Source organism: Rhodamnia argentea, chromosome 3 (assembly GCF_020921035.1).
Source record: "Rhodamnia argentea isolate NSW1041297 chromosome 3, ASM2092103v1, whole genome shotgun sequence".
Lineage (NCBI taxonomy): Eukaryota > Viridiplantae > Streptophyta > Magnoliopsida > Myrtales > Myrtaceae > Rhodamnia > Rhodamnia argentea.
The window spans coordinates 18,440,940-18,463,826 of NC_063152.1; the positions used below are offsets into that span (position 1 = coordinate 18,440,940).

Consider the following 22,887-nt stretch of genomic DNA (forward strand, 5'->3'; position numbering starts at 1 on the left):
CGGAATCGGAATCGGAGAATGAGAATGGTTACCATCCGGACCCTTATTCTATCTTGACTTCGCTTTGACTTATCGAATATGACATTATTCTTAATTTTTAGAAAATTGAATTACCATTGACTTAATTGACTTTATTCTTATCCTTTAAAAAGTTGACTTAGCATTGACTCCTCTATTTTATTTTGATTTATAAATATCAATTCAAGAACTATTCCTTAATATTATATTTTCTAATACAATTTTTCTGGAAAACTTCTTAAATAAGTTAAGTAATAGTTTTCTTGAGAAAATTTGAAATAATTTTCTTGGATTAACCTCTTCTAAAAATTTCTTAAAGAAAGATCAAGAAAATTTATTTTACTTTCTAATTATTTCTAGTGTGGAAAAATTCGGAATGTCACATGGCGAGGGCAAGCCTTGCCCGATTTGGCAAAGGGAAGAAGAAATGAAAAAAAAGTAACGGAAAACAGCGAAAAGGGCAAAAAAAGAAAAAAAATAGATAAACAATAAAAAAATTCAAAAAATATTAAAATATTATTAAATTTGGTCCACGTCAATGCCGCGCTACATAGGACAGTTGACATCCACTTCAATTATTTCCAGTCAAAATTAATCGAAAAGACTTAATTGGCAAAACCTAAAAAGATGTAGAGCTCAAGCGCCAAAATTAAAAGGTTTAGAACTGTTTGAACAATCCTTCCATGTTCTCTGAATATTCTTGTTTTGCTCATTTTAGGTCTAACTCAAACATCATCCGTATATTAATCATGTTGCAACTTGGAATAATTCGATTTTCAACAGGAATCCAATCCAAACATTTATAAAGGGTTCATATAATCGTTTAAGCTTTATGGAAATACGCCTTACTATGTGTCATGGGTCTGTTTAGCGATTCCGTTTTGCATAAGCATAAACTGAATTAGATATTGACTGAACGGCATCACGTGCATCATACAAGGAACGATGTAAATGCACGGTGGTAACTAAGTGCCCCACAGGACAAAGTGTAACATCATGGGAGCGACCTCTTGAACTTGGGCAGCACAAAGTGCTCGATGTGGAAGCCACTTCTAGAATTCTAGTCTCACGTCCAACCTATGTAGTCCTTCGCAATTTTAGCTGTATGGCATACATTATGTAGCACCGACACGATATGTCGACGAGTGATTTTTTAAAAAAAATAGAGAATTTTGACACACTGGGACACGTTGTATAGTAAATATATATTTTTTACACAGTAAATTATAATTTTTATAATTCTACAAATAAATAAATAAATAAAAAGCCTAGAATAAAAGAATAAAATTATCATTTTTATATTTTTTCCCTCAAAAAAGAATAAAATAAAAATGAGAAAAGAAAACTAAAACAGGGTCCTCCCACTTCAAAACCTAATCCACCCGGGTCCCAGGCGCGGCTCGATGGTCCTCGGCCCCTACCCCCTACTTTTCCTTTTTTTATTCAAAAAAAAAAAAAAATCGAAACCTCCTGCTTTGAAACCCTAATCGTCCACTCTACTTTTCTTTTTAGCCCCCACCCCCTACTTTTCTTTTCATTCCAATAGGCACAGCGCAGTGCAGCTCGTGATAATTCGACCTCTTATCCCCGGCTAAGTCCCTCTTTAACCTCATCAACCAAACCGATCCCAACTTCCTCTCCCTCAAGCTTGGCCACCTCCTCCACAACTGCCCCCACAACGAGCTCCGCGCCATGTTCGCCATCCTCCTCCGTAAGATCTTTAAACGAGGCCACTTAAGCGAGGGGAGGCAATGCGAGGTGAGTCCGCGGTGTCGTCGTTGTCCAAACGAACACATGAAATTTGCACTCATAGGAGTGTCCACGCTGCATAAGGTATACATCATTTGATAAAATTTGAGAAAAATTCTAAATAAGAACTTGAAGTGCTTTTATTGTTTCAAATAAAGGCTTGAAATGAATATTGTTTCAAATGAGAGTATGAAATGGCCATATGATTAGGGGTATTTTTATCATTTACTATTATTTTGAATTATTTTGAATTATTTTGAATTATTTTGTTTGTTTATTCTTCTTTCTGTTTTCTAAAAAAAATTAAGAAAATATAAACATAGGTTGGAGGGGCTACCTCTCACCTGTGGATGCCGCCCCATTGCTTGGGGGCAGCGGCAATTGCTGTCGGGGTTGCTGGCGCCTCGGTAGATCGGGCGACCCCACCGATCAGCAGCGAGGGTCTACTAGCCCTCTCTCGGCTGTGGCAAGGGGGCATTGATCGGCGAGGTCGAGAGCCCCCGTCGAGACGCCGACAAACCTAACGGCAACCGTCGCTGCCCCACCGACAATGGGGTGGCAACCATAGGCGGGAGGGCTGCCATCCCGCATGTTTTCCTCTTTTTTGTATTTTATTTTTATTTTTTACTTTTTGAAGTTAATTTAACTTAAAATAGAGTTAAAATTGTATTCTAATGAAAATGGTCTTGACCGGCCAGAATATTTATCCGGACGGTTGGTGAGATGAAGCTCTTATTTGAAATAGACATGACCACTTCAAACTCTTGTTTGAAAAAATGAGGGCATATTAGGCCCGTATTTCAAACAAGGATCACTTTAGGCCTTTAATTGAGAAAATGAAGGCACTTCGGGTACTTAATTGGAATTTTCCCTAAAATATGTGTGAGCAATCGTATATATTTACCATATCTGATCCTTAGCTTAATTGATGGACTTACGAAGTGTGAGATCTGCTTATTTAGTATAGAGACCGACTCCCTTACAATGTTTACGAATTGATTGATTTGACCACATTATGGGAGATTGAATTCCTGGGATAAAAGCCCTCGACGAAAATTACGTGAATTTCGAGGCGTTACGATAAATTTTGGTATAAGAGCTAAGTGAGTTTTGGAATGTTAAAGAGTGCGTTTATTTAGCAAAGTAGACTGCTATAAATAACCCAAGGACAAGACAAGGCAAATTAATACAATTGAAAATTTGAATTTCGAGAGATACATGACCCAACACAAGCTTACAAACAAACTAATTCACGCGACAAGCGCAAACGATTAAATACCTTAGCTCTACCTTATTATCTTCGCTAGAACGTAGACTGAATTTGGCCGACAATATTCTTATCAACTTGGAATGCTTTGGCAAGGATGTCCATGGCAATATCCGGATTTGACCCAAAAACTGCATTTGCAACGGTGATGACACCTGGGTTTTAGCTACCGAGAGCCGCAATGGCGACAGCATTTACAGTACCGGTATTTCTCTGGAAATGGACAAGTCCCTGAGGGAAGACGAAGACATCACCCTTTTGCAAGACCTTGGAGATGAGGCGATTGTCCGGGTTGGAGGTGATGAACCCGACTTCGAGGGTCCCTTCCAAGACAACCAAAATTTCGGTGGCACGTGGGTGAGTATGGGGCGGGTTGATTCCCCATGGTGCGTAATCGAGGCGGGCCAAGGAGATGCCGAGGGTGTTGAGCCCCGGGAGATGAGCTGCAAAGACCGGGGTAACCCTCGAGCCGACCGCGTTGGATGTGTTGCCTGGAAGATGGAGTCCACTGAAGGTGAAGTCATTTGCCTGAACCGTTTTGGGGTCCTTGCAGGCCAGGCCATTCACAAGCACTGCAAAATTCGAAAGAGAATACAACTCATTAACATGACGAGAGCAGTACTACTATACAAATCTTTGCTCTTTTGCTCTGGCCTCTAAACAAGTTTTGTGCAACATGATGAGTTGCAGGATTTTACCTGCACTGCCAGCTTGAGCGACGCAGAAATCTTGCAGAGGACTATGATCTGCAGCTCCAAAGGTGATCTTTGTTTAACAAAACACAGAAGAGGCAAATCAAGAGGACACTCTTCGCCATCTCCGAAATCAAAATCTTCACGGGATGATCTTTGCTTAGTTTCCCAAGTGCAAGGAGATTAGTGCTTGTTGTGGGTCGATAATGAGCCCAAGTATTTGTACAAGTGCGAGAGCAGAAGCAGACAAAGATTCAGATCATTTTAGAGTAAAACAAGAAATATTCGCGTGAAATTAGCAGGCCCGTCACTCTGCTTATAGAGTTATGTATTAACTTAGCCGCCAAAGGAATCTATGTTGTCGCCGGGCAGAACACGGATGTCAAAGGAATCTATATTAGCGCCGGCAACTTCACGCGTAAGAACCGATCAGCGACGATATATCTTGACCAAGTTTTATTATTTTGGTAACTTGTTGCCGAAAACGAGAGGGATGTGTTTATTCTCTTTAGCTTAGTCCACAGGGAGGATTCTGTGAGGGAGTTGAGAAAGGGCGTCCGATTGAGAGGGCGCTTGAGGCTTCCGAGGGAGGGAAAGCGTTCTGAGGGAGAATTCTGCGAGAGGAAGAGGGAGAGCGTTCTGTTCTGAGGGAGTTCTGAGGGGGGGGAGAGTTTTCGACTTTGCTATTAAAGTCGAAGGTGCTGCAGCGCCTGATTAAAGGAAGGGGAGGAAGGGGAGCAAGGAAGGGAGGGAGGGGGGGGGGGTGCGGTGGGGAGTGGTGCGATACTGTAAATGCCGCGCAATCCTCGCGCGGCATATAGACTTCCGAACGGGTGTCGTGCGGTACGACACCCAAAACGGTAAATATTTTTTTAACCTAAATTGGTAAATTATTTTTTCTACACCTATTTTGGAAAAAAAAAACCCGTATAATATTCCATGTAATCAATTACTGTGACAAGGGCTAAAGATGAGGGAGGCTAGTCTGAAATGATCCGGTCGAACGAGCAAATTTGAATGCACCATAAGAAATCAAGCCAAAGGTGGTGTTATGTAATATACAATTTAATTATTATAATTACCAACTATTATTTATCTTTTCTAACTACGGCCTATTTTTAACTTTCTCACAAACACCTTAAATTTACCAATTACAATGTGAAATTGACAGCTTTAATCTAATTCATTTATCTATTTTTCTCCAATTAGATTATCAACTAGTTCTAGATCGCTAACTCTCATTTGAGTTTGTTACGAACGATTATGTGGTTTCTATGGTTTACCTTTTTCTTGGGTTAATTGGTAATAAAGTTGACAAGTCACCAAATAAAGGTTGGTAGATTGAAATAAAAGTTGGTAAATTAGGTCGTAATTACAAAAAGATAAATAATAGTTGATAATAGATCAGAAAAGTCAACAATTAAAGAAATTAAACTTGGTAAGTAGCTTAAATAAGAATTAGTAATCCAAAACTAGTTGGTACCTTAATTAAAAAAAGTTGGTTAGTCTCTTAATTAAGGTTAGTAATTAAGAAAAAAAAAGAGAGAGTAAGTTCAAGGCTTTACCAAGAAATGCATAGTGGTAAGTAATCTAAATGAGAATTGGCCATCAATTACTATGTAATTCCAATGAGATTTCCCAACTAAGACAAATAAAAATTGGCAACTCAATAGAATAGGTGGTAAATAAGAAAAAGCAATTGAACGCCGATAAGTAACTCAAATGAGAGTTGATTATGCAAATCTAGTTGGTAAATTAATCTAACAAAAGTTAATAAGTCACTCTAATTAGTTTGGTAATTGCATCTACCAGTTAGTAAATTCGAAGTATTGGTAAATTATGCAAATTAAAGTTTGTAAGTTAAGTATAAAAATTGCAAAATCTCAAACAATGATTTTTTTACTTTTATTTTACCAAAATATTGGTGAGCTAAGTTCCTGAAAAATGTCCCAATCATATTTCTACTAACAGTTTTTTTTTTTTGTTTGACACTTGTCAACAACTATTGAAAGTTACCAGCATGGAAAATTGCTATTGTGCTTGCTCACTCTTTTTAGGGTTGTGTGTTTTCTTTTCCCGTTTTGATAAGCAAGAAATCTGATTTCTTAAAATGTAGACTAAGTTAGCTACAAGCTCATAGCAATCAAGGCAAACCAAAATAATAGCCAATTAGAAAAAGCTTCTTCTCTGGGCCATACTTGCAACTCTTCCGGATAAACTCTCCAACGAGACCAGATAATTTCAAATATCAGCTGACATACCGCTGAAAACACACCCTAGAAGAAAGATCAGTATTATGCGAGCAGAAATTTCTTAGCTGCCAAATCGAAGTCTCATATAGCTCTCGCTTTTAAATTGCATTAAGCCCACATAAAAGCTCCATAAAAAATCACTAACGCGAACAGAAACATTCCGATCTTTAAGATGACACTGGTGGCGGTCAGAGGCAGGCTATGTCGACGATGGCAGCTGCACGAGGTTGAAGGTTTTCATTTGACAACTAGTAAAAAGATGTTAAAGAGATTTTCAAGTGGAAAATGAGCCTTTTCAATAACGACAACTAAATACAGTGCAAACAACTTAAAAAACGGATCACATCTATTAAATAATTCAAGGACAATCCACGTAAATAGATTGCAATTGAATTTTCAAGGATCCATGACTCAACGCAAGCTTAAACAGACGAACTAATGCACTTTGCTATCCCAAACATCAATCATTGAAACTTCTCCATCGATCTCATGTCTAGAATTTAGACTGAATCTGATTAACAACACTTTGATCAACTTGGAATGCTCCGGCAAGAATGTCTGCGGAAACATCAGGACTAGACCCAAACACGGCATTACCGATGGTGATGACCCCAGGGTTTTGGCTTCCGAGAGCTGCGATAGCGAAGGCATTTCCTGTGCCGATATTTCTTTGGAAATGAATGAGTCCTTGAGGGAAGACGAACACATCACCCTTTTGCAAGACCTTGGAGACGAGACGGTTGCCGGGGTTGGACGTTATGAACCCTACTTCCAGGGTTCCTTCTTGGACAACCAAAATCTCGCTGGCACGCGGGTGAATGTGGGGTGGGTTGATTCCCCATTGTCGCGACCTAAAAAAAATAAACGAGTTAAATTTTCGGGCTAATGGATTATCAGGTTAATTAATTAACTAACCTAACTCGGACTCTCCCAAGTTCATACCAAATCGCAACTTAAGGTTCAAATAATTAACATGCAATGTGATTTGAATTTGGAGTCGCCACTAATCATTTTCGGTAGGTTGATTAGAAACCTAAATAAAATAGCGGGAGCAAACTATCTTATTTCCGCGAACCGGAGATTTTGAATTCGGGGATTTGGTTACGTCGGATTTCTCTAACGCCCTTTCGGTACCATTTTCATGAAAAATATTTGATTTGGCAATTTTGATGGATTTTACTTGAAATTCAAAGATGCAATTTTTTGGTTTTTTATCTTCTTTTTTATGAGAATGTAAAACATTGAACTTTGTGCGGTATACACCATGGATGATTTAGAAAGAAAGAAAACGCATCCAAGCACGAGTATTTACAGAAATAAATTAACATGTAATAATGTTAAAATTTGGAACACGTGGCATGTCTAAAATAAACAAACAAATGTTCAAACCAAACGATTACATTTTTGTAGATCGAGATGGAAAGGATTACCTTCTATTACACAAAATCTTACTCACATACACGTTATAGTTCCCTTCAAGATCTCGGAGCTGGAAGAACGCGGCTGTCGTCGAAAATAGCAAGCAATGGCGTTGTTGGGTTGCGAGGGGCGAAATATGTGTCGGGACTCGTCGAAGATGATGCTCGACTAAAACTCTTTTCTTCACTCTCGAATTTTCTCTTCTGATTTTTCTCAAGAACTCTCTTTTTCCTCTCTAAAAATTCATCTCAAAAACTCTTTCAAAACTCTCTCAATTCTCTTCCACTTCCCCCACTCTAACTCTCTCAATTCTCTATCACCAAAATTCTCCTCCTCTTTTATAGGCAAAGTTCTCCATCCTTCATTCTTCATCTTCACTTCTTCACCTTCCATTTTCATCTTCTCTTCTTTATCTTCATTTCTTCACCTTCCATTTTCATCTTCTCTTCTCCATATTCATCTTCTCTTCTTCATCTTCCCTTCACCATCTTCCTTTCATTATCTTCTCTTCTTTATCTTCTCTTCATCACCTTCCCTTCATCATCTTCCCTTCTTCATCTTCTCTTGGTATTTGCAATGCAGTCCCTGAAGTTTCAAGTATTTGCAATACAGTCCCCGAAGTTTTAAGTATTTGCAATACAGTCCCTGAAGTTTCAAATCTTCTCGGTGTATTTTTCCATCCCGTGCCTAGTCTAGACGCATGCTAAATTAAGTGTTCTGCTTGCCCAATTATATGCCAATGCAATGTACGCTAAAAATAAATATGTGAGATGATTTTTTTATAATTTTTATGCAAAAAATAGATTAGTCAAAATTTAGGCGTCAACAGTTGGCCCTCTTTGAGTGGAAGCTCGTAGAGGTTCTGCTCAAAGACAAAATTGAATCCTAAATTTTGACAAGGCAAATTATGGATGAACTTTTTGGCGGGAGTTTTAATCCCATTTTTATGAAGTGATGCATGATATGCAAGACTGTAAATAACATGTGCTAAAACTTCTCCTCCTCTTTTTTTTGTTAAAGAAACCTGCACATGGATCGCATACGAGAATACATGTTTTATCAAATACCTCGTAAGCTGACGGTTCTCTTAATTTCCAAGCTTCTTTTTGCGGATGCAAGGATTTTAAGGTATTTGGCCTATCCGTTATCGGAGACTTCTCCCTAATGCAAGACAGCGCAAGATATGTGTGTCGTTTGAGATCACAAGAGCTACGTCGTTGTGAGTCGAAAGAAGTGAAATCAAGTTCACAAGAGTTACGTCGTTGTGAGTTGATTAAATGTCGAAATCGCCAATGCATATGTCTTCACGATTCGATAAAGGGGAACCAAAATCATAAGAGCTACGTCGTTATGATTTGGTTTGGATCAAAATCATGGGTGCTTATGTCTTCATGATTTGATAAAGGAGCCGGAAAATCATAAGAGCTATGTCATTATGAGCCGACTAAAGGTCAAGATCACCGGTGCATACGTCTTCGTGATTCGAGATCGAAATCATAAGAGCTACGTCGTTATGATTTGATAAGATGTCAAGATCGCCGGTGCATATGTCTTCACGACCTGAGATTGAAACCATAAGAGCTACGTCGTTATGATTTGATAAGATGTCAAGATCGCCAGTGCATATGTCTTCACGACCTGAGATTGAAACCATAAGAGCTACGTCGTTATGATTTGATAAGATGTCAAGATCGCCAGTGCATATGTCTACACGACCTGACAGGAGAGGCATATTGCCCGATTTGAACAATATTTGAGAGGAGTACCACCGAATGGAATCGATAAGTACAAAAGGGGCATATTGCTCGAATTGAATCATAACAACTATCATCAGAAGAGTTGTTAATTTGAAAAGGGGTTCGGAAAACTTACCCGGGTTCTCCAAACGATTAATCAAGGAACGAAACAGATTGCTCGTATCGTACCTGGTAGGCATTTGCCAGCAAATCTTGCTCATTCAATAATCCTTGGATGAATTTCGAGACCTTGGGAGGGAACTCGAACATCGGGAATGTATTACCTATCATAGAATGTCAGAGGTAACACACACAAACATATTCAACAATGAGTATAATGCAATCACTCATACTATGGTTCATGCATAACCATTCTGTCAAGTTTGCATTACCAATTTTGTCCAGGGAGGTTCTCACATTACGAATACCTCGAATGTGAGCTGAATGGGGGGACTTCGGTCCGAAAGGGCTTTCTCTCACTCTCGAGAAAAGCTATTTATCCTGTCTGCAGGATTCAAGAGAAATCACTCAATCTTTCCATCATCGTATTCGATAAGGATCCAAGTAATCTCGCAATTGATACGACCGAGCCGATCTGGAGGTCTTGATTAGGACCGTAATGAGAGCTAGGTCAAAGGTTTACAAATGGGACTCTAATTGAGTCAAGGCTGCTAAAATGAATTTCTTCATCATCTGCTCCAGATTTACAAGTCAAGAGCCCCGCAAAAATGAGAGAGAAATAATCTTGCTCGAACTTCTTCGAGTGATGCTTAAAATCATTTAACTCTACGTTAACTCAAGTACCCTAATCAGAAGAGACTTTGGAGGGTTATAACATAGGCTAGGATTGGGGACCGAGGAACGAAAAGGCTCGTTTTGGCTCGGAAATTAAATGAGAAGGGGCTTGACGTTGGTGATCATCGTCGACTAGTCACCGATCTTGGTCTTTCGGAAATGTCTTCTTAAAGAATACCATCATTGAATGAGGGATGGTAGTTTTCTACTGAAAATTGCACTTTGCAAACTAATTTCTTGGGGAGTCTTCTTCACAACAAGTGTCTGTCAAGGATTTGCAAGAGACACAATGCAAACATGTACATGGAATTTACAACTTAACATGCAAAAATGTACATTCAAAATTCAGAAGTACTTTACAAATGAATGTGCATTGGCCTTACTTTTGGTAGGCACTTTGCTTTTCCTATGCTTGAAATTTTCATATGAGATCAGCCTTTGCTTTTCTTACTCCCGACTCTCATTTTTTTTCTTCTTTTTTTCGAGAAGAGATTTCTTTTCCTTTTTCTTTGAGAGCTCTTCGACATCTCTTTATTTTGCTTTTTTTTTTCGAGAGCGGGCCTTTCTCCTTGAAGCTGAGTTTGCCTCTCCTTTTTTTACAATCCCATGATTTTGAACCAGGAATTACAACAAACATAAACATTTACAAAGAAAAATTATGTAAACATAAAAAATCTAGCATACAAGAAATGAGTCCATTCGGGAATTCTCTGTTGACCCGACCATCTCCAATTCTAATCCTTGGGAAAATGCTATCTTCGTCTTTGGAATGAGCAAATGATCACCAACGGGGGTTTAAGAAATGAATTTGCAGGCTCAAGTGGGCTATGCAAAGAATGAAGTGTATAGGATAGAGAAATGAATGCTCTTCATCATCCTAAGGCACTTGAATTAAAATTCGAGTATAAATGCAAAGAAACACCCGAAGATTAATGTTAGTCCCAACAAGAAAATTTCTAACCATTTACCTCATGTTGTTGCTGGAATTAACTCGCCTGGACCCCGATGTGGGGTGGTTCTTGGCAGGGGTAAAGAGATGAAACCACCGCTTAAAAGGGGTAATCAATGGATAACTTGTAGTGTTTGGGATAGAGAACTGAATGCCTCTGTCATTTCGGCTATCGTACCTTTTGCGAGAAAACCTTTTACCTTGTGAAATGCGGAACTTAGCCACCGTTCAACTCTCCTGAAAAAATGGGACGTGTTTGAGAAAGGATTGCCTTTCATCATCCCGCCCTGCCCCATTCCATACATTCGATGTATCTTATGTAGTTCATGTTCCTTATTCAGAGTTGGTAAATTAAACATGAGGAACAGTCATGCGCAAACTATGCAATGTATGAGTGTTTTTGAGCATATAAAATGCAGCAACTTTTTATCTTGGTGGACAGAATTCTCAAGCACATAAGAAACTTCTTAGGGGCGTGGATTGGGAGTTTCCCTTGCTCATGCAAATGAGTTGCAAAACTTCATTATCTGGTTCGAGACATGAGATTGTCAAAAGCTCCGAGAATTTCTTATTTCATTAATTTTTCGGGGAGAATGGATACTTCCTTATCCGGAAGGGCAGTGACCCCTATAAAAATCAAAAAGGAAAGCGTCAATGTACGTTCTCATATTCTAAACGAGTTGAAACGATACCGCTTTACCCTTGTACGAATTTCTTGTGAACTTTGAATTGAAAAGATCAACTCATCTGGATCGGATTGTATGTCCGGGATGTTATTTCTCCAGGTTACGTAACCATCTTGGCTGAGCTTCAATCGGCATTGAACTGCGAAGCAAAAAGGTTTTGATTAATCTTTGTACATTGATGCCAAATCCCGGGATCGAACCTAGGATGCCTCGGACCACTGTCATTCCCCCAACCACTAGGTCGTGGTGATGTTGGCGTCCATGGTTGGTTCGCTTTTTGTTATATTGTTCTCAAAGCAGTTGGCAATCCCCTGTTGAGAATGAAATAAGATTAAATTAGAGTTTGAAACGACTAAGAGCCAATTGGGACGATACGGAGTTACCCATCTTTGAGCCCGCTTGGCCTTTTACTCGTATTCTCCCAAGTAAGGCTATTCGGAATCTCTCTTTACGGGCGTTCAGGGGCGTCATCCACAAATTGATTTGCTACGGGCCTAGCTTAACAAGGAACTCACGCATTTGATAAGAGAGGAGAAAATTCGCCCTTTAACTCTATGCAAATTCTAGACAGCTAGAAAGTAAAAAAATATCCCACGCAGGGGAACTATACATGGAATTAAAGGAGTATTCCTGCAAGATTGGTTCCACCTCTTTTGCTGGCCATTCCAATGATCGATCGATTTTGTCTTGGATCATACACCAACGATCGTTGTTTGAGGATCCATAATCACTTGCTTCGGATCACAACTCGGGAGGTCCTTCGGCTCCGAACCGGCTAATCAAGGTGGTGAGCTCATCATCAAAGTAATCTTCTGATTTTTCGAGCAATTGATACTCGAATTGGGCATTGTTACTTGCTAACACTGCGGCGATGATTTCCCACTTTGTTTTCGCCGTGAGCGATCTGACTCCTTGAGCTTGAGCTTCCGCCGTTGCTCCGGAACTTGTAGGGATGATCAACTGGTTTGCTGCTAGAACCACCAGCGGAAGGTTGGTATGGCCTGTATTCTTGATTGGGAAGTGGCCGAGTACCTTTTGCTCGGTAGGTTTTCCCGGTATTGATCTTCCAATCAACTTTGGTTCGGTCGCCTTGGTCCCAACCCGCATCGTGCTTCCTCAGCTTATCTCTAACCCTTTGAAGGTGATTCGTGACACTTTGCATGGTGAGTCTGTCTATATTCATTATTCTGTGTACAGCCATTGGTCGTGCCGAATTGATTCCTAGTCGTCGAACCGCCTCAATGAATATAGAATGAAGCTTGGCGAACCAAATGGGCCTTTTCTTTTGGACAAAATCGTTGTCGTCGCCTTGGTCGTAGTCTTTTTGTTCGAGTAATTGCTTCCTTACAGCATGCTGCCAAATGTTTTGGAGCACTTGAACGCTGATCGGTTTTCGTAGGACGTCTCGAGCACCATGCAATGTGGCCCTCGTTATGAACTGCCGATCATTACTTGCTGATACTACGATGACCTGTATGTCTAACTCAGAATCAATGATCTTTAAGAGATCGAAACCGTCCATATCGATCCCTACCACGGCTGTGACGACGATGTCAAACTCCTCTTTGTATTGCCTCAGCACTTCTAAGGCATCCGTTGCCTTCGCATAAGCAAAAACCCCGTACATGCAACTTCTCAGCATAGCAATGAGGATTGAGAGGGAAACGGGGTTGCCATCAATGGCCATGACTCATGAGATCCTCGGGATAGGAAGGTTCCCATACTTCCGCTTGGAATGAACGTGTTTTTCTTTTAAAACCTTCCATATGTAGACCGAAAATGGCTGTTTCGACTAGAGAGCGAGCTTTAGATATTCTCGGACTTGCAAAACAATTTGCCCGAAAATCACAAAGTGATGGTGGTCTTTCGTGACGAGTTCCGGTGGTCATTAGGTGCATGGAGACTTTATAAACTTTTCTGATCCGTTAGTCTCGCATATAGGTTCTTGCTTTTTCTACGAAAGATGACAGCTCTTTCTCTCCTTTCCGGTCTTAGTGCCTTGGATCCATTTCGTAATAACTCTTACCTCTCACTCAATCTATCAACTTTTTCTTTTCTGATATGGAGGAGCCCTCAAATCTTTTCGCTTTCTCTACGAACGAGGCGGTTATTTCCCTCCTCAAATCTTTTCGCATTTACCTACGAACGAGGCGATTATTTCCCTCTTCAAATCTTTTCGCTTCCTCCCGAGGTAGTTATTTCCTCGAATCTTTTTGCATCTACCTATGTGAAGGCTTTTAATGCTTTTCCTTTCGGCGTTCAATCAAATCTGACAAGGAATTCACGCATTTAAGCATGATGATATTCGCGGATAGTACTGTTCTTTGCCCCTTGATTAACTCTAGGCGTAAAAAGAAGAATATCTCACATGGGGACTTTGTGACAAACAGTACATTCATTCACGCATGTCTCTACTCCTCTTGAGGATTCGTAAGGGCTAGCTAGTAATGCTCAAAAGAGCGATATTTTGAAAGCCCATAATAAAAACTCAAACTTCATGTAGGCTACGGACTCAGAGTTCCATCGGCGTTGAATTGGCTGATTGTGACACCTGGGAAACTCCAATTGTAGTGATGCATGTCTCTTCCCTCGAAGGGCATCGGTTTTGCCTCCGCAAAACCGACTTTCTGGGATGCATCCCCAACGAAATCTGATTGTGTGAGAACCTGCTCTGGGGGATGAATTGACAAATGAGCATTTTCAATGCTCGGATGTGGCTCATCAAGGAACATGTCACCAAAGGTTATGGGGCTGCTACAAACATGGCAAACAGCGGTGTTAAGAGCATCTCTATACCTCTTGTTCTCTGCTCGAAGCTTTTTGTTTTCATCCCTCAGAAACGCAAGTTCATGACTTTCACTTTGAACCTTCAATCGGGCCCGCTTGTTTTGAAACCAAAATTTGACCTTCAAGGGCTCCATTCCTAGCTTCCGGCTCAATTCATTTTTTCGTTTCCCGTTCACGTAAGGGCACTCCTTGAAGGCATCTTCGAGCACTTTGATTTGATGTTTTCGGGGTTGACTACGGCTGCTGCTGCTATTGTTGTTGCTGTTATCGAGATCTTGTACTTCATCGCCGAGGGGGTTGGATTTTATGGCTTTGGCACTGGGTTCGACCTCGAAATCTTCAATGCCTCTCAGGAGTTCACTCTCCGGGACATCCAGGTTGGTTGCCTCCAATAAGTGCTGGTTGCCTCTAAACATGTTGGATTGGAATACCTCTTACTACCTTCTACTCTTCTTTTTTCTTGTGAGTAATCGGGTATGTTCCAAAGCCTCCCTTTTAACGTGGATGAAAACCACCAAGCCGGCGCTTCTCCCAAGATTTCGTGTTTCCCGCTCTGTCCTCTTCTTTTCCTTTTGACATGGTGGGACCCTCAAATCTTTTCCGCAGGTGTAGACTTATCTCTCTCTTAATTTTTCAATTATGGCGGGACCTTTAAGTCGTTTCGCAACTTTTCCAGATTTGTGAGGCTTGAGATGGTAGATCCGTGATTCACGGACGAAACGTCCGTAGCTTTACCCGGATAATTAACTCGGCCCCCACCGCAATTATTGATATGACTTTTTCTGCCCTTTAAATTAGGATTTAACGCCGAGACGATCATCGCTTTCATATCTTCATCTCCAACCTTCTAAGCACTCTTTCGCATCCATTCTTTTTCGGTTGCTTCAATAACAATGGCCTCCCTCCCCGCACACGTCTTCTCGGCCGAAGTTTTGGCCAAATGGGAGAAACTTTACAATCTCCTAGGCCAGGGCTACTCTTATATAGCCAACCACCCGGAGACCGAAGCTGAAATCCGTCTTATGTTTACGGATATGGACATTGCTTCTATTGAAGGCACCAAGTTAGAAGAGGAATACATGATCTTTCCTACTCTCTTCACTAACTTCCTGGAGGCTTACCATCTTGCTCATCAAGATGTTACCTTGGCTCATCTTGTGAGAGCTCGCTATCGGGATCGATCGGACAGCTTGGTGTTGGCCGGTCTTATAGCCGACAATCATAAGAAGGCCCTTGACTACGGTAATGATCAAGTCTCACTGCTGATTCGTGAGAGGGGGAACTTGGTGGAACGTTTGGCCATGTCTCGGACCATCTTTGAGCGTGATCCGCTCAATATTGTTTTGAAATTCCAATGCACATGGCTGGAAGAAAGGATGGATAATCTGACCCTGGATATAGCCCGCGGGAGAATGCTGATCCATGACTTGGAATTTGCTGTCGAGTATCACGAGGACAAGGTAGCCAAGCTTAAAGAGAAATGTGAGCTCCTCCTCTTTAAGCTGGCGGATCTTGATTCTCGGAGCGATCGGTGTAGACGGGGTATCAACCGTATGGAGAGTCGGTTGAACTCCTTTGTGATGCTCATTAGGGATCGGTTTGGCTTTACGTTCCCACCCCGCTGATCTGTTTGTAAGGTTTTCCGCTGAATGAAATGGATGCAAGTTTTTGCTCATTCGCATGTTGCTTTCGCATTATTCCATCTTCTATATGCCGACTGATTTTATCTTGGTCGTCATATTTTTTGCAAGATAACCCCTTTACTTTGTGGATATGTAAATCTCACGCTCCCGATGGTCAATTCAATTGGGCCGGAGAAACCCCCATTTGAAACAATCTCTCAGCAAATGAATGCCCGAATGTGAACAACTCGTGAATCTGTCTTAATATTATAACTCGATTATGAAAACATGAGAGTAAATCAAGTATAATATTTTTTTACAGCATCAGAATTGACTGGATTGGTAAAGACACGACCATCCATCTCGGCTAGAATCAAAGCACCACCAGGGAGCACCTTCGTTACTATATATGGACCACCACAGTTTGGAGCAAACTTCCCTTCCGGGAGTGGGACTATTGGCAACAATTTTCGCAAGACCAGGTCATTGATCCGAAAATATCGAGGCCGAACTTTTTTGTTGAATGAATTAGCAACCCTCTGCTGATAACACTGGCCATGACATATAACCTTAAATCTCTTTTCATCGATCAGATTCAATTGGCTCGTCCTCTGCTGGATCCATTCAGCTTCCGTCAAGATAGCTTGAGACAGTATACGTAAGGAAGGAATTTCCACTTCAACCGGTAGAACAGCCTCCATTCCATATACAAGAGAATACGGGGTTGCCCCCGTAGATGTCCGGATCGAGGTCCGATACGCCATAAGTGCAAATGGCAACCTCTCATGCCAATCGCGATAATTTTCAGCCGTCTTTGCTAAGATTTTCTTAATGTTCTTATTGGCGGCTTCTACTGCTCCATTCATCCGAGGACGATATGGGGAAGAGTTCAGATGCTTGATCTTGAATTCCTTGAACAATTCGTCCATTAGCTTGTTGTTCAAGTTCGAGCCATTGTCGGTGATTATGGCTTCGGGTGAACCGTATCGAGCAATGATATCCCGACGGATAAATTTCACGATATTTCGTGCCGTGATCGCTAAATAGGATGCGGCTTCGATCCATTTAGAGAAATAGTCAATTGCCACCAAGATGAATCGATGCCCATTGGATGCTTTAGGGTTAATAGGGCCGATAACATCAATGCCCCACATAGAAAACGGCCATGGTTCGGATAAGCGATGCGGCTCGTTCGGCGGGACACTAATCTTGTCACAATGAATCTGACATTTGTGACAACTCCGGACATGCTGAACCGGGTTGGAAGTCCCATCATACTTCTCGAAGTCGGGCATCTTGAACTTCTCCGGCACCGTGACCTTTGAAAAGATAGATAAGTCAATCTGGGGTATGTTGTGAGTCCCCTCGACCTCTCGGATCCTCTGTTCTATTTGGGCCAATTGCTTGGCCGTATCACCATTCAATCCGGGGGCCACGGGGCTGGCTTGGGGGATTGGGACTATGGGCGGCGTGTCCGAGCTCACACCTGTGAAGATCACATCTTCTAGCGGCATTGTCTGATAGGGAGCAGTTTCCGGGGCTTTACCGGAGTTGTCCATAGGAGGAATTAGAGCATGAACGGTTAGCGGTGAGCTGGAGGTGGATGATTGAAGTTTGGCGGTGAAGGCAGCCTTCATCTCCTCCATCTTTCGGGACATCATCCCTTCAAAGCGCTCGGTCAAGGAACCAAGTTTCTCGTCCGGGGCAGCACCGACGGTGGCGTTGATGTCGGCCATCCTTTTCGCGCCCGATCGAGTAATATGTGGAGGATTCGTGATAATTATCTGTACGCAGTAACAAACCCAAAATGAGTACAGGGAGCAAGAATAGCGAGCCGGCCCATGACATCCCTCTAGACTCAAATGAACAAAGTGATTATGACCAAAGGATTGAAACATGTAATTTTCAGTTTGTCCGCTTTTACGAAAAAATTCGTATTAATTCGTACGTTGATCAAAACGTGTCCAAATTTTACGACCTTGTAGGTGAGAAGGTGATGAACAACTTTTATGTTGGCCAATCGGACTAGAAATGCACGGATCAAATCAGTTTAACGTGTCTTTCCAAAATAAATCACGTTCAGAAAACTGTTATAACCGCATGTTGTTGAAAAAACGAAGGGCCATCTTAAATTATGAATTTAATTCTGAAATTTTGTAAGATATTAGTTGAAACATAGGTCTACAACTTTCGTGTTTGGCACTTACTCAAAGCTTGATCGTAGAATTTAGTAAAAATCGCACAACAGGAATAAGCCAAATTAGAATTGAGGACAACCGATAAAATTGTAAAAGCTGCGGAAGCAAAGTGCGAAATTGGAAATAAGACAATGAAACTTCTAAACAATCAACCTAAACCATGGACCGACCCAAAATAAAAATGAGATAACATGGTACAAGAGACAAGAAATTACCTCTCATACGAAGAAAATGCCAATCACAAAGACATGCGCATGAATTGTGAGTTTAAATCTTATTCTATCTATCCAAAAGGCTTTTGCAAAGTGAAATGATGAACGAAACGACATGTCGCAGCCTCGCGTACAGTCATCATGACTAGTCGCAACCTCGCGTACAATAGTCATGACTAGTCGGGTCCAATCACTTCGGCTTGGTTCGGTCGACAAGGGCAATTCTCATGCATCGTAGCCCCACGTGTATGAGAACGACCCTTGAGCCATTTTTTGAAAAAAATTTCGGGATCCGGATGGGATAACCTTTAGCGAAACCTTACCGCCAAGGTTAAAGAACCATCTAAATACCATCTTAAAACTATTAGTGTGACCCAGGTCCGGTCACGGGTTGTGTGCAGTGTAGTGCAAATACGATAAATCATGCACAACAATTAAAGGCAAACACCGCTTCAATGATTCAAAAGTTAAATCACAATTCCAATTCATCAAGCCCGCAAAACAAAGGGTTAGCCGATCACTCCTCCTCTTATAACTCCCAATCTGCAAAAATATTTAACACCTAAGAATGAGAATTCAACCAAAGTTTACCAAATCAAGTGATTTCTTTTTCATGAAATTATCTGGCCTAAGTCCTCTTTGGATCCATAGCGGAGTCGCCAAGCTGTCGCGACCTTCAAAAAATAAACGAGTTAAATTTTCGGACTAATGGATTATCATGTTAATTAATTAACTAACCTAACTCGGACTCTCCCAAGTCCATACCAAATCGCAACTTAAGGTTCAAATAATTAACATGCAATGTGATTTGAATTTGGAGTCGCCACTAATCATTTTCGGTAGGTTGATCAGAAACCTAAATAAAATAGCGGGAGAAAACTATCTTATTTCCGCGAACCGGAGATTTTGAATTCGGGGATTTGATTACGTCAGATTTCTCTAACGCCCTTTCGGTACCATTTTCATGAAAAATATTTGATTTGGCAATTTTGATGGATTTTACTTGAAATTCAAAGATGCAATTTTTTGGTTTTTTATCTTCTTTTTTATGAGAATGTAAAACATTGAACTTTGTGCGATATACACCATGGATGATTTAGAAAGAAAGAAAACGCATCCAAGCACGAGTATTTACAGAAATAAATTAACATGTAATAATGTTAAAATTTGGAACACGTGGCATGTCTAAAATAAACAAACAAATGTTCAAACCAAACGATTACATTTTTGTAGATCGAGATGGAAAGGATTACCTTCTATTACACAAAATCTTACTCACATACACGTTATAGTTCCCTTCAAGATCTCGGAGCTGGAAGAACGCGGCTGTCGTCGAAAATAGCAAGCAATGGCGTTGTTGGGTTGCGAGGGGCGAAATATGTGTCGGGACTCGTCGAAGATGATGCTCGACTAAAACTCTTTTCTTCACTCTCGAATTTTCTCTTCTGATTTTTCTCAAGAACTCTCTTTTTCCTCTCTAAAAATTCATCTCAAAAACTCTTTCAAAACTCTCTCAATTCTCTTCCACTTCCCCCCCTCTAACTCTCTCAATTCTCTATCACCAAAATTCTCCTCCTCTTTTATAGGCAAAGTTCTCCATCCTTCATTCTTCATCTTCACTTCTTCACCTTCCATTTTCATCTTCTCTTCTTCATCTTCATTTCTTCACCTTCCATTTTCATCTTCTCTTCTCCATATTCATCTTCTCTTCTTCATCTTCCCTTCACCATCTTCCTTTCATTATCTTCTCTTCTTTATCTTCTCTTCATCACCTTCCCTTCATCATCTTCCCTTCTTCATCTTCTCTTGGTATTTGCAATGCAATCCCCGAAGTTTCAAGTATTTACAATACAGTCCCCGAAGTTTTAAGTATTTGCAATACAGTCCCCGAAGTTTCAAATCTTCTCGGTGTATTTTTCCATCCCGTGCCTAGTCTAGACGCATGCTAAATTAAGTGTTCTGCTTGCCCAATTATATGCCAATGCAATGTACGCTAAAAATAAATATGTGAGATGATTTTTTTATAATTTTTATGCAAAAAATAGATTAGTCAAAATTTAGGCGTCAACACCCATGGTGCGTAATCAATGCTGGTCAAGGAGATGCCGAGAGTGTTGAGCCCCGGGAGTTTAGCCACGGTCACCGGGGTAACCTTAGAGCCGACCGGGTTCGACGTCTTGCCTAGAAGATGGAGCCCACTAAAGGAGAAGTCATTTGCTCGAACCATTTTCGGGTCCTTGCAGGCCAGTCCATTCACGAGCACCGCCAAGTGAGGAACATAATTGGAATGAGAAGACCTGGATATGGTACTTAATTGTAGAAAGTAAAGAGATAAAGAAAAGGCCGGTCTCAAGAACAAATAATATCGTGTATAATCACCAATGCCAACTTATGCGCCCGATCATACACGTTCAAAGTCCTAATGAAGATAATCCCAACTCATAGTTTAACTATAGTTATAAATGATAAATGCTCCGACCTAACGGAGAGACAAAAGAAAATGCAAGAGGCAAGGTCCTAGGTGGACGATTGTCCAAACATGTCGTTTCCAAGTGAGTGGTGCGATGTAGGAGTCGAGCCCGAATGTGCTTTACGCCCGAGCCACAATACGAACAAGTGTGCCCGTTCCTTGGCCATTCAGGTCACCCACGAGGTTAAACAATTGCTTCCTTTACAACCTCTTAGATGCTTTGAGAGGCGAGAAAGGCGGAATAGCTTTTCGGACAACTATGGAAACATTTCGAGTTAGTGTACCGGTGAGGTTCTTGTGTTCTCTTACCCGAACCGCCGGCTTGAGCGACGCAGAAATCCCGGAGAGGGCTATGATCAGCTGCAGCAAAAGCAAGAAGTAGACACGAGAAACCAACCAAGAGCAAACTTTTGCCACCTCTACACAATATTCAAACTCTCCACCAAAATGAATTGGGTTTAACTTGAAAGTTCTTTTTTTGTTTTTAGGGTAATGAAGTTGGTTTGTGTAGGTTGTTGTGGATGAAATGCTTGAGAAGATAGCAGGTATTTATAAACGTGGGCAACACCATGAATGAATGAAGTCTTGGATAAAGCTTGTCGATGAGCAGAATATTTAATACAAGTACTAAGAAAATGTTCTTACCAACGGGCGGACAAGTTCTATTGAAACGATCATATTGCGTGGCCGTCCACGAGGGTCCTTGGAGTGGTAATTCAGAATCTCAATGTCGCCAAGAAGAGACAGATTTGAGAGGGGGAAAAACAGCAGCAGAGGAAGAACAATCTATGTGCAGCCAAAAGCAAAGGTTAGAGAGTGAAGACAATTGGACACCCGAGAATGGGAAAAGTACACTAAAAGTGTTATAACTTGTGTACGGCGTTCACTTTAGCGCTATAACTTTCAAAACGTTCACTTAAGTGCCATAATTTTCAAAAATCGTTCACTTGAGTGCTACGTCGGAGCAAAATCGTTCATTTGAGTGCTACAACAACTTTTCCGGCGTGTCACGTCGGTTTTTCGGCGAGCTACGGTAGCTTTTCGGCGTGCTATAGTAACTTTTCAGCGCGCCATGTCAGCTTTCCGGCGTGATACAGTAACTTTTCCGACGTACCACGTTAGCTTTTCCGGCGTCCACGTCAACATGGCACTCAAGTGAATAATTTTTGAAAATTATGGCACTTAAGTGAACGTTTTGAAAGTTATGGCACTCAAGTGAACGCCGTACACAAGTTATGACACTTTTAGTGTACTTTTCCTCTTGAGAATTTGTGTAACCCAAGTTGTCCCTTCAATTGACCATGTACACACGCTTGCTGCCAAAATGAGGAGAGGGATGATGGGTTTTTTCTCTTTTCACATATTCTAAATGTTGAAACATATTTTGTTGCGATCCCTTGGGAGAGAGAAATCACCCGTCCCATACCATGTAACTCAACTTCATTTTTTAATGTAAGAATCATTTATACAAATTGTCGTTTTACACAACTGAAAGATTTATAAGTGTTTATGAATACGACACTTTATACGAGTCATGACAAAATTATTACAATGATTATATAAGTATTTGGTCCCTCTTGAGGGACGCAACAAAAATTGAGGGACCAAAGTCCAAAAGTAATTTAGACCAAAAAAAAAAAAGCCCAAAAGTAATACATGCAGATGAATAATTGCTTTAGCTCTTTTTTTTTCGGTAATTCAAGAGCATGAGCACAAAGGGTCGACTACTTGAAGGCCATGAAAAACTCTGGAGATCTCATGAACCAGTTAAATCTACTTACTCCGTGATTCTCAATCAATTGACATCTTGTTCCACAGCCAGAAATTCTCTGATGCCTCAATCACTTACGTCACCCACGAGCATAGCCACCTAAGCTTTTACCTAGATTGTCCCATATTGATATTGTGTGTTCTAATTCCCCATGCTCTCTTCTTTGTCTGTCCATGAATTATCCATCTTCACCTTCAGTTTTCAATCAAATATCACTATACATTGTAGGAGAAGCTATTTTCTAAGATGTGGCAATATGACATT

General features: G+C 40.8%; 1 protein-coding gene and 1 pseudogene across 1 annotated transcript; both read right to left on the reverse strand.

The window, feature by feature from the left end:
• Positions 1 to 3,070: 3,070 nt before the first annotated feature.
• Positions 3,071 to 4,543, reverse strand: LOC115727116 (annotated as a pseudogene).
• Positions 4,544 to 6,389: 1,846 nt separating this feature from the next.
• LOC115727115 (putative germin-like protein 2-1) lies at positions 6,390 to 22,296 on the reverse strand. Its single transcript, XM_048275610.1, has 5 exons — positions 22,279 to 22,296; positions 21,502 to 21,638; positions 21,165 to 21,271; positions 20,452 to 20,647; positions 6,390 to 6,829 (listed from the first exon to the last, which is right to left on the reverse strand). Exons 1-5 carry the CDS (start codon positions 22,294 to 22,296, stop codon positions 6,472 to 6,474), a joined length of 816 nt encoding a protein of 271 aa, XP_048131567.1. The 3' UTR covers positions 6,390 to 6,471.
• Between the last annotated feature and the right edge of the window lie 591 nt (positions 22,297 to 22,887).

Bases quoted from the DNA above. Each gene is read 5' to 3' on its own strand.
- LOC115727115 (XM_048275610.1), bottom strand. The intron at 20,648-21,164 runs CGGGTAAGAGAA...TTCCTCACTTGG, and splicing joins CGTCGCTCAAGCCGGCGGTT to CGGTGCTCGTGAATGGACTG. The intron at 6,830-20,451 runs GTTGACGCCTAA...TATTTTTTTTAG, and splicing joins ATTGATTACGCACCATGGGT to GTCGCGACAATGGGGAATCA.